The sequence below is a fragment of the Pseudopipra pipra genome, chromosome 5 (assembly GCF_036250125.1).
Source record: "Pseudopipra pipra isolate bDixPip1 chromosome 5, bDixPip1.hap1, whole genome shotgun sequence".
Classification (NCBI taxonomy): Eukaryota; Metazoa; Chordata; class Aves; order Passeriformes; family Pipridae; genus Pseudopipra; species Pseudopipra pipra.
In genome coordinates, this window is record NC_087553.1 from 13,786,330 (window position 1) to 13,798,501 (window position 12,172).

Below are 12,172 nucleotides of genomic sequence, written 5' to 3' on the forward strand. Positions count from 1 at the left end.
GCATGGAGTTTGGTCAGGTTTTCTTGGTGTTATTCTCTTCCTTTTTAAGGCCTGACTAGGATAAGGATGGGCTGGTTACCCACAGAGAACCGGTACCACTGACCACAGAAAGCAAAACTTTTCCATGACTTTTGCCAAGACTGGTGTCAGGTTAAAGGCTGCTCACCTTCTAATTTTCAAGGCTATTTCAGCATCATGTCCTTCCCCAAGCTCCTTTCCACGAAAGCTTGCCAGGGCACAGAAACTGAGATATAAAGTCTACTTTTTGTCGATAGCTTTTTATGTTAGATAATTAGAAACTCCAATGGCAACAGCTCCGTCTTTATATGGCTGGACAGATGGAAGAGTGAACAGTGTTGGCAGAAAAATGGAGAGGAGTCATTAAGGAGTTTGAAATATCATCTGTTCTTCAAAAACAATCCCAGAAAGACCATATAATATATATATTCCTTTACTGTACTCGCACCAAGAACCTACTGGCTCAGACACATTATAGCCTGAACTCCTACTGATCAGCTGAGCCTCTTATGAATTACACTCTTCTGAACCTTGTAGGAAAAGGTTTCCACATCTGAGGTAAAACATGCCAGGCTAGAAGCATACACCCCACTAATTATCACCATTTTGTGGAGGTGTGGTTACCGGGTATGTTATTACTCAGCTGTGTACCCAGAGGCACCAAGCTTCAGGTTACAAAACCACTCGCAAAGTTCAGCTGGTGGCTGGGGACTCACAAAGTCTGCAGAAGTCAGAACTATGTGCAAATAGTGCTAGAAGGGGCACGAGCTAATGGATTTTGGATAAAAACTCTACAGTGTGAGTGGGGGAAAAAGCTGTGTAGGTATGCTCAGATAGAACTCATCAAAACACTATAATTAATGCGTTATTTAAACAAATAGATGATTTATCAAAATTGTAATCTGCCATTATCACTGTAAGCAATTTTAAAGAGAAATAGGTATAAAATAGCATAATGCTCCATACTGCTTTCTGAACATCCACCAAAGACATGAACCCATTTTGTGAATTTTCTCCCATTACAACCCCTTTCTTTCCCTTTTCTCTTTGCAGTACAATGATTATGTTCATTTTGTTGAACCCTGTTTTAAGGGTATCCTGGTCCAAGCAGACAGAGACAACAGAGAGGTGAGTACCAGGCTCCCATCAGTGTAATTCAGGTAGCTCTCTTAATGTGAGAATTACATGGGGTTAAGATGCTGAGACACGAAACTCCAGGGACAAGGAACAACCATCTCACAGCAGCGTGTGGTTTGCACTTCAGAACCAAGCATCAGTTCAGTGGTGTGTGCTGGCTCTGAGGTTCATCTTTGCTTACATGAAGTCACTGTAGCACAGGGTCAGCTGGCTAACTAAAGAGCAGCAGCCAGCTTTCCTGGGTCACCACTGTTGGACCACGAGCAGACCTAGTCCAGACTGCTGTGGAAAAACAGTGTGCAGAGGGCAAACCAACTTCGAAACCCCACATCTTCAGCCTTCAGAAGGGAGAACAACCAGCCCTTTCCTGGTGAACGTGTTCTCAGCCTGGTCTTATCCTTCATCAGGGTGGACTGCCACCAAGCTTTCCCTGGTGAGGGATTTTGCTGCTCTGATCCAGGAGGCCTCTGCAGCCCCAAGGTGGTCAGCCTGCATCCAGCTGCTCCACCACCCTCTGGGCTGACCGGTATTTTTAGCTCTTCATGCTGGCTTTTTTTCTTCCTTTTTTTTCTCTCTGTATTAATACCAGAGAGGGTAGCACATTCCTCCATGTCTTCAAAAACTAGATTGCTCTCCAAATTCCTTTTCCTGGCTTGGTCCTCGGTCACAGAGTATGATTCCAGAGGGTGATGTCTCCTACAGTGTTTCCTAAAGGATCCCCAAGCCTTTGGAACACACTATCTTGCAGCGAGCACTCTGAGGTTTTAATTTACAACAATGCCTCTTAAGTAGTAGACAAGCATTCAAATGTTTTCTTCCCCCCCCCAATCCTGTTGCTTTTGCATGCACAGTATGTTCTTTACCTGAAGGAATGGATAAGGGAAAGTCAGATTTCTAATGGGTTTTTGATCCCTGGCATGATTTTTCATGGGCTGTCAGTGGTTCACAGCACAGAGACTGAGAAATGCAGTGCTGCTGTAGCTGCATGGGCAAAAGTGTAACCTGATTGTGCCACCAATGGAGTGGCCATGTGACTTTCCCACCTCCCTCAATCCCAGTGCTGACCTCCCCTGCCCCGCCAGCAGTAGTGGAGGAGCAGGAGCCCAATGGCATGAACTTGTCTAGGTTACCCTTTCCTCCCCTGGCCAAAGGGAGCACCCTGCCTACAACTCATTCCTGTCTTTCTCACTCTCTTCTTGCCAGCACTTCAAGCAGCTGGTGGAAGAACTGCAGGCAAAAGGAGTGGGGACTGTGAGCAAGGCTTTGACAGAGTCCTTCAAAATTCTGCGGGAGGTAAGAGCCAGTGTTGGTGCTCATGTTGGGCACAGGAGTCCCTGCCCATTCCTACATTCCCCTCTACAAGCGGTGACTCAGCACGTCCCTCACTGTGTTGTGCTGCAGGGGGATGTGGTATGAGCTGATCTCACGGACCCCAAATTTGTGACAAGCAGTGCAGGGGGAGGTGACCCAGCTCTGGGGAGGTGTTGGTTTGTGCATGATGTCTGTGGCCACTGATCCCTGCCCAGGAGGGATGAGGAGCCAGCAAGGCTGTGGCTCTGAGTCTTCTTTTAATGAGCTCCACAACCGTGCTTTGACCAAGCACCTTTATAGATGGTGGCAATAACATATAACTGATCAATGAGGGCAGCAATTCTGGTTGTAAGTAATGTTATTAGTGAGCAGTAGATGATGGTGAAGACATGAAAGACTATTCTCAGGCTTCAGATTTATTTCAGTGTCACTTTGCTGAGTATCAGTGCTTGGGGAAGAAATCACAGGTCCAAGAGAATTAATCACTCTGATTATACCCCCGTGATAAGAATCATAAATGATTCATTGCCTTCTGTGAACAATAGGGACTTCAGTAGCCTGGAGATAAACATGCAACTTAGCTCTATTTCTTAAGGAATGGTAACAAAAAACCAACCAAGAACCAGCTGAATACCCCCCTCTCTTCATGGCACTGTCCATAGTGGGGTTGGCATAAAGAAGCCAATGCCTTTGGTGCTGACAAAAATACATATACATACAATGTTAGTGGCCATAATGATGATGTGGGTGTTAAAGGTGGGCCAGAGGTGTGACACCCCAGGAAGGATTCTCCTCTCTCACTAGTCCTAAAAACTGGAGGTGTAGGTTTGTTTGGCCATGGTAATGCTATTCCTAATTTATGCCAGTGCTGGCATGATCGGAGTTGAACCCAGGGAGGGTTGGAGCTGACCTGACTTGTCACTGGTAGTAGAAGCAGAGTGGTTTTAATGACTACCTGAGAAGAGTGGGATGTAGACTTGGCATGGCAGTAATAGGCTGGCAGCACTCCGAGGAGCTCAACATCTTTGGAGGAAGATAGTTACTGAGATGACCAGGGAAGCAGTAATGATATGAAACTAGAACAATTACACGGGCTAGATGCCTGCTAGATTGCCTACAAATTTGTATTCTTGCAAATTATAAAAAAAACCCAACAAACCCACAAACACAAAAAACCACAAAACAAACAAACAAAAATACTTTAAAAATTATTTTTTAATTAATATTTAAAACCAAAGATCCAGAGCCTATACTGGGCTGCATTGTATAAATCAGAATATTTAAAGAATTTTTGCACCAGAGGAAAAATTACTTCCTAATGTCCAGTGCAGCCCTGGTATGTACAGTGACAACAGGTTAAAGAAGCCCAGTGCAGTACAACTGCAGACATTCTCAAGCAGCACAGCTATGAAGGTCTCAGTGGAGAATCATAAAGCACAATGCTAAAGAAAGTCTGCTTGCCCCAGATGAGACAGCAGCAGGTCATTCCAGGTACAGACACCAAAACTGTTCTGGTTCACTAATAACTAATGAAGAGAGCTCACACCTCCTTTCTGACAGGCATGGATCATCCACTAGACTAGGCAATCTTCAAGCCTCCAGGAGGCAGAACCTTTATAAAGCCCTGCATGCTTCAAGACAGGCATGCCCATGGGAAACAGAAGGTACATGGTAAAACAGCTGAGACAGAAAAAAGTGCCCTTCACTGACATAGCTAGACCAAAAATACCTCCAAAGAGAGACTGATGTCCATGCAGCCCAGTGGACTAACATGATTCCACTGCAGTAATAGATAAGAAATTATTTGTAGGTAAAGAAGTTATTTTTTTTCTATTTGGCATCAAAAATGCAGTCAACAGTTTAAGCAGTCATCACTTCTCTTGATCCTTTTTGATTCTCCCTTGTCTAAGGAGCTTGAAACAGCTCCGAGGTGGCTCTTGGACAGTGCAGGACCCAGCAACCTGCTCTTAACTCACAAGGTTAAGTACTGCTTCCCTCATACCTTTTGCTATCACCTCAGATCCAGGGAGAAGGCAACTGGCTCAGACATTTTAGCATCGTTCCTTTGACCACCTGCAGATGAGGAAAGGTGTCACATTCTTCTGCATCCTGTAGTTCAGAAATGGTATCTTTGCTGCCAAAGAAAGGCATGAAACAGGGTTAAACATCTCTTCCACCCAGCCTTCCTTCCCCAGTAACACTGAGTGCAGCTTTCTTGCAGTGTGTCTTTCACTGTAGCATGGACCATGACTGTACTCTTCAGCACAATGGGACCTCAGCCCATGGTCATTGAAGCCATCAGCTGAGAGCCTTGTTCCCAACCAGCTGTGGGGCAGCTGGAGATGCAGCAGGAGTCCTGCAGGACCTCCTGTGTCTTCATCCCAGGATTTCTGCCTGGTGACATTCACAAGAGACAGACTGTGTCTCTGTGCACACACAGCAGCCCCAGAGGCTGCACATACACGGGCAATGCAAGCGTAGAAATGTGCCTGTTGTCCTGCTGCAGCCTTCCCCTGACTGCAGCTTCCCTGGTAAGGGCTCATCTAGAGAGTGCCTTGATATCACCAGCTGGAGGACCCCAGGCTCTGCAAGCACCACAGCTTAAGGCAGAAGGGTACCACCTGCCAAGTGCTCATATGGCTTAAGGGCTCTCTGAAATCTCTTAGAGATTCTCAAATCTGTATCAGTAAGAGTGGAGGCAAAGGTTTTTTCATCAGTGTGCCTGGAAACAAGTCTGTGCTACTGCAGTCCTGCAGGCAGGAGAAAAGGGAACTTTGGTGGACTTGACCACCCCCTTCTCATCAGGCAAGATTGACATTCTCAGCTTGTAATTGTAGCTGTTCCTCACAGGCTGCCCTGTTATTGTTCACAGGAGCACACACAAGAGAATGAAAATGAAAATTGCTACATCACACTGATGAAACAGGCTTTGCTGATTACAATAGACAACCAGTAATAATATCTGTAATGAAAGTGACTGCAAAATTTCCCTGGTAATTTTCCTCAGTCCAATTGCTCATAGAATTAATAGCCCAGCAGAGACCTACTCAATGAGGTATGAGTAGCAGAGAGGGTATGAAGAAGAGCACGAGTCTCTCACATCTTTGTTTTCTTCCATTATGTTCTGGGGTAGACAGGGCATATTTTAATCCATGACGCAATTTGCAGAATGGTTTCAGGAGAACAGTTATCCAGAGCTTCCCCTGCCCCTCTCTGCCACGCTCAGTAAACCACTTATACTTTCTATTTCAATTTAGCCACACGCCAAAGTGGTTTCAATGTAATAAGCATCCCAGGGAAACGACGGTCTTAAGCACACGTTTATGAAGTGCTTCGGAATTCTCAGGTGTTAAGTGCTATCTTTTGAGCTCTTCTCTTATTTATCAGTAATCTATCTCCCTGTTCTCTTCTGTTTCAACAAGCTCTGCACGTCTTGTTCTCTCACCCTTTTCCTGCAGGATTTATACCCCTTTGTTCTGGCTGCTGCTCTGCTCGTGGCTGCTTCCAGGCTGTCTTCCCTGAGACACCAGGCTCCCAACAATGTGTGAGTGCTGCAGCTGAGAGCTATCGAGTGCTAAGCAGAGCAGAATAATTGCCTTCCCTGTTTTACACACTGTAGTCCTCTTAACACAACGTAAGACAATGGCTATGTTTTTGCAGACACTCTCACATTGTTAATTCCTATCCAGCTGATCTGTCTCTGCATTATCCCTCTCCAGGCAGTATCCACCTTCCTGTTTGGTATTTGAGCCACTGACTATCTTTCCAAGGTACATATGTGGGCACACATATACATATGCAAACACCCTCCCCCAATCCTAAGAGAGACATACAAATATAGTCATATATTTGTTATATATTAATCTTTTAAGATTAGATAGCACGTTAGATAGACTAGATGATCCTTGAGGGACCCCTTCCAACCTGGTATTCTTATGATTCTATGAAAATCTGTGACACTTATGTGTCCTCCTTTCTCAGAACCCACTCAGAGTAAGTAAGTATTTTGAAAGCTAATGCTTTACCCATTCTCTGGAGGACAAGAAATGCCAAGTTCAGCTTTCTAAGGCCACCTTGGAACGTTGTCTTCTCTTAACATCAAGATGCTTTAATCATGCCTTGACTCACTGCTGACCTCAAATCACAAAAAAGTTCAAGTTAACTGAGTAGGTCTCTCCAGAATAATTATAGGTGATAAAACATTATGAATCTGGTAACAAACTGGATTTGAGTGAGGTGTAAAATTCTGAGTAACTTGAGCAAACTGGTGCTATGAAAAGAATGAACCCACCTGCTGATGTGAGTTATCAAAAGTTTGTGGTCTCTTATGCTCCACTTGTGTGAGGAAACATCTCATTTGTGCACTCACAACTGTGTTACTTTTTTAGCAATGAACTAAATGTTTAAGGACAACCTACCCATCTAGTTTCATCCCTTCTTGTAACACATTTTCTGTTGATCCTCTCTTCATCCTCTGGGATCTCATACAGTCCCAGTCAGGTCTCAGCTCATGAGGCAAGTAGTTCAGCTATACCTTCTGCAATTCTTTCCCTTCATGCTGAACACAGATTATTCATATGCTTTCAATTAGCTTTCTCTTTAACTCTACCACTTTGTGATCCTGCCTGTAATTCTTTGTGTCTTTTCCTTGTTTCTTATCACTTCAGCAGGTACCCAGCCACTACAATATTGTCCTTTTGATGATCAAGTATGGAGGCTGTAAAGCATCTCTGTCCGACCATTTCCCTCTGGTTTTTTATCAGCTGGCAACATACTCCTTTTACTCCCTCTTTTGCTTCTTCTCTGAACGTTTATAAATGTTTTCTTGATTCCAGTCGCATTTTTGGACCTGGATTTTACAGCGTGTTTTTCAAGACATGCAAAGCTCAGAATTTCCTGTTTACCAGTTCTTATTGTTTTGCTTAATTTCTCATTTCTTCTGCACTGGCTGTTTCCTTCTCTACTGCTAATTTTCTACCCATGAGATGCTTTTCAGTAGTTCTGGAGGCCACTCTGGAGGCAGGTCTGCATAAGAATAGGGCAGGAGGAGATGAGGAGGGGCTGCTCACTCCTCTGGCCAGATGTGTACGTAATCAGCACGTGTGCCTGCACATCTCTGAGCAATGGTGATGGTTTCTATTGCTTAGCTAGTAACTCTGTGCCAGGTTATAACTGCAGAGCAAATGGCAATGAGCAAACAAGGGAGTACAGGAGACTGTGACCCTGAATTAATTAGATCATGCCTGTTAGTCCTGGCAACGTGACCAAAGTTCTATAGGAGAACATGTAGCTCCGTGCCTTTTCCTCTGATCCAGCTCTAGCCCACATTTCTTTAGACATCTATTCTGTGGACATATTATTCCTCATCTCCCCTTCTTTCACGCTCCTGAGACTTCAGTCAGAGGAGGGAATTATGCTGAGAGCTTGATGTGAATGCTGTCAGATCATTTGCTACAGCTGCAACCAGTCACAAAAGGACCTAAAACCCAAGGATTACCTCCTTGTTCATTTGTTTTCTAAATCTGTCTTTTTAATCTCTATTTCTATGACACTGATGATCTCATTTTCCCTGTTGAAAATATCATCTACTCCTGTAATTAGGAGATTGCTAGTTCTGATGCAGCATCTAATTTCTCAGTATCTCAGTATTATGAAATCTGAAGCAAGCTTCACGAAGAGATGTCTTAAGTAGTTTGATGAAATGGTGGGTGACCTTAATTAAGCGTTAATTTAATAATAATCTAAACAAACGTTGCAGATTGCAACATTTTGGACTAAGCTGCTTTTGTAACTATAAGGTTTGCATATCTGTGATCTGAGCCTCATTCTAACAGCATCTCCTGCACCATGGTAGCCCCATGCCTCCCTGATGGACACTCACACTGTCTGTTCTCTGCTAATCTGCATGCAGTTGATCTCTGTCCTAGAAATAGCTCACTTGAGGCTCTTTGTCTTTTTTGTACCTGATGGTCTGCAGCAGAATGCCATGTGGCTGTCACCTCCTTTTCTCCCTTAGTTTTCACCTAAGGGCATCCTGTGCTTGTCCCAGTTGCACACCCTCAGCCTTTGCCCTGAGTCTCCCTGTTGAGCAGGATGCATGTGAGCTCTGACCCCTCCTGAAGCTCAAATTACCCTGCAATCAAGTTACACTGATGGGGTTTTTTTCCATGGTACAAAGTATAGCAGCTTTTTGGACAACTGGAAATGGCAGACCTTGGGGACTCTGTAGAGAAGGACATGGGAGATCCCCAGAGCTGTGTTGGAGTGACCACAGCAGCAGAGGTACTGTCTGTCTCCCCTCTGAATGTGCTGCTGTGATGACACAAAAGAGGAGGTGGCAGAAAGTGATGTTATGGTGATGTTAGCACTGAACCTGGTAATTTCATAATAAGGGACAATCACAGAGGTAACTGTGGTGAAATTACTGGGGAAATCTGGACTTGGTGTTGGCTTGCAGGTATTGATGGACATGATGTTGATCTGCAGTGGAACTACAGTACCATTCATGTTGGTAAAAACATTTGTCTGTCATAACATAGCATGACCAAAACAGAGGGGAGTTGTGAATTGAACCCTACAAGACCCAAAAAGTCCCAGTTCGCACTCTGAGCTTTTGTTTTCCCATCCAATGCTTGCTTTCTTTTTATGCTATTAATCTTGCCACTTGGATATCTTTTTCCTCATTTGTAAGATATAACTATCCTCTCCAATTTAAAATTGCTGCTGTTTGATATAACCTTACTCACCCTTCAGTTAGTCTCCTGTATACTCTCCATCTCATGCCACTGCCTCTCATTAATCTCTTGTGCAGAGTTGTCATCTCTCCCTCTTTCTGTATTTTTTTTTTACTCTGCATCAGTTTCTGTATCTTCCTCTGTTGATTGGACTTTTCCTTGCTCAGAGCACAGAAGTGGTGAAATGCAGAAAAAGGAGAAGCACGTAGTGCCACTGAGCTGGGAGCCTCAGAAAAGTGGCTGCTTGGTTTTGTACCTTGGATGTCCTTCACTACCTCCACCGGTGGCTGTTAACACCTGTGTTGGTGCTGGATAAGGCATTTAGCTCTCTAGAGCTGGGTGCCTGAGGGCATGAGAGGCAAATGGCTCTGCATGCAGAAGCACAAGATAAGCAGTGCTCCCCGGCTGGTTTTTCTTGGCTGAAAAAGAGGAAGGGCTTGCCTGCAAGAGCACATCTGTTCAACACCTCTCCAGGTGCCCTTGGGAGCACATCAACGTTTGTAGCAGAGTCCCAGTGTACTTCTGCTCTGCCTTAAATATCACTTATGCACAGAAAACGAGTCATCTGTCACTACAGTGTATGGACTCTCTATCTGGCCCATCCACAACCTTTCTCAGCTCTGGTGGCAGTAGCGTCCTTTTCTCACGTGCTCCTTCCTTTCTCTGCTATTCTTTGGCAGATTGATGTATTTACCCTGAAATAATGAGTTTGATTTCCTACTCCTCTCACATTCTCTGCCATAAAAAGTGACAGTTACTGCTGTCAAATCAGAATTGCAGTGTTTATGGTCCATCTATAGTTGTTTTGCATAAACGAATGCGACTGTGCAAGATGTGAAGCAGCAGGGAATCGCACCCTTCCTCCACAACGCTTATTTTCCCCTCATTATTTTACTTCTGTGAAGCCTTCCATGTCTACATGTGCGAGGCGGGGCTGTATAAATAAAAAAATTATATGCAGCATGCGAACACAGCCGTTATTTGAGCGGAGCTCCTTCTGAGTGTGAGGTTTGCAAGAGGAAGTCAGGATCTGGCCCATCGTGAATAAATAGAGTGCAATTACACAGAAGCAGCCTGAGCTGGGATAACTAATGCTCTTCCTCTCTGTTTGTAGTTCAGAGAAGCTGGTCAAGGAGGCTTGTGTAACCAAGCCATCATGCTGATCACCGACGGAGCAGTGGAGGATTATGAATCAGTGTTTGAAAAATACAACTGGCCAGATCGGAAGGTTTGTCTGGGAAGTGATAAGTAGAGAGGGAGAGGAAAGGTGCTATCCTGCTATGGTGGGAATAGAAGAGCACAAGTCAGGATATCAGGCAGAGCTGAGCATTCACATCCTCCAACACCTGTATACCCGTGAGCACCTGGCTGTAAACACAAAACAAAGCAGCCAGGTAGGAGCCTGCTGTGGAGGTTTTCAAGGTGGTAGGATTACAAATGGATATCTGTAGGTCAGTAAAGAGGGTTTTTTCATACATTTCATTTTCTAAAGGTATGGACAACCAAAGTGTTCTCCTGATAACATTATAAAGACTGAGTTGAATACTTAAAAAATTAAAAAAAAAACCACCAAAATGCCTTTTTGAAAATAGTTTTAATCCTGTGCAGGACTGTTTATAATTGGTTCTGTTTGGGAAAGGTTTGGCTATTAGCAGTTCTTATGTTGGGCAGGGAATGGCCCAGAATAGCTCTCTAGGTGCCCTCCAGCTCTGTTTACTCTGAGGGCTGTAGTTACAGTCTTGTACTAGCAGAGCTGACTGTGAAAGTGGAATAGACCACGGCTCATCCTAAACCCTCGTGATTTATTTGTTTACCTCTTCCCAGCTAGCAGCAATGCACAAAGGGAGAGAGAAGCCTACTGAGAGACCAGAGCAAGGGGCTGTTAAAGCAGTTTATTTCAGGATTGGCTCTTTTGTTGGTGGTCAAACACAAGAGAAATGGTAAAGCTTTCTCTAAATGATTCATGCAGCCAGCTGTTCCCTTGGGTAAAGGATTCCTGTGAGCTATAAACCTCTCTGCATGTGGTTGCTGAGTGCCTGGCAGAGCTGCTATCATAAAATCAAGCAGAATTTGCACTTCTGCCTTGTTATTCAGACGATGCTGGGTGCTACTTGGCTTTCTGGGCTTGTTGTAATCGGAAATTAAGTTCCAGCCCGCAAAATGCAAAACAAATGGTGCAAGAGGCTCCTGTCTCTGTGTGAAAGCAGAGCTATTGCTTTGCACCACAAACAGGCACTCACACCAGTGTGTAACAGGATGCCAAACCTCAGCCTCAGGATACCAAACCTCAGGATTTGGTAGCACATTACAGACTAATTCTTCTATCTTCATGTTCTTGTTCCTAGGTCCGGGTTTTCACTTACCTCATCGGACGGGAGGTCACTTTTGCCCCCCAGGTGAAATGGATTGCCTGCAACAACAAAGGTGCTGTGTGGGAATGGTTCCCCAATCCCCATCACACACGTCACCTGTGGACTGCAGCCACAGGGCCCTGGACCCTGCTAAGGCTCACCCACTACAGATGGGGCCCAGGAGCCCTTGCTTGGAAGACAACATAAGGAAAAATCAGACCCTGCTAGTCCATGTGAAGCGTGTCTGTGTCCAGCTGACACCAGTCCTCCATGCTGAGCCACTGCATTTTCCTGTCACGGTGCCAAGGGACACTATGACCGAGATTCATGCTGGCTGTAGTCCACCTAAGTCCCTGTGCTTATTGTGCCCCAGTTGCTGGCTTTTGACAATCTGTCTACAGTTCTGTCAGAGAGCCCGACATCTTTTGGCTGAGATGTAAACCAAACATCACCTCTTTAAAGATTTTACAGCATTTTTCATGAGGTCTGTGGGTTAACCCCTGTATCCTGGCCAAATTCTTTGTGTGTCAGTGGTTTTCACTGAGGCACCAGAATAGCTTGTTAATCCCACCCCAAACCCAATATTCTCTCTAACTGGCATTAAATGACATGAATAGGAAA

The 12,172-nt window shown here is 44.6% G+C and overlaps 1 protein-coding gene across 1 annotated transcript in view; it reads left to right on the forward strand.

The window, feature by feature from the left end:
• The window catches only part of CACNA2D4 (calcium voltage-gated channel auxiliary subunit alpha2delta 4), a 128,405-nt gene that overhangs the window by 19,647 nt on the left and 96,586 nt on the right, over positions 1-12,172 (forward strand). The window contains exons 9-12 of the mRNA XM_064654566.1: positions 1,072-1,146; positions 2,359-2,448; positions 10,315-10,428; positions 11,546-11,624. Of these exons, the coding sequence (XP_064510636.1) occupies positions 1,072-1,146; positions 2,359-2,448; positions 10,315-10,428; positions 11,546-11,624 (358 nt within the window). The remainder of the gene's footprint in view (positions 1-1,071; positions 1,147-2,358; positions 2,449-10,314; positions 10,429-11,545; positions 11,625-12,172) is intronic.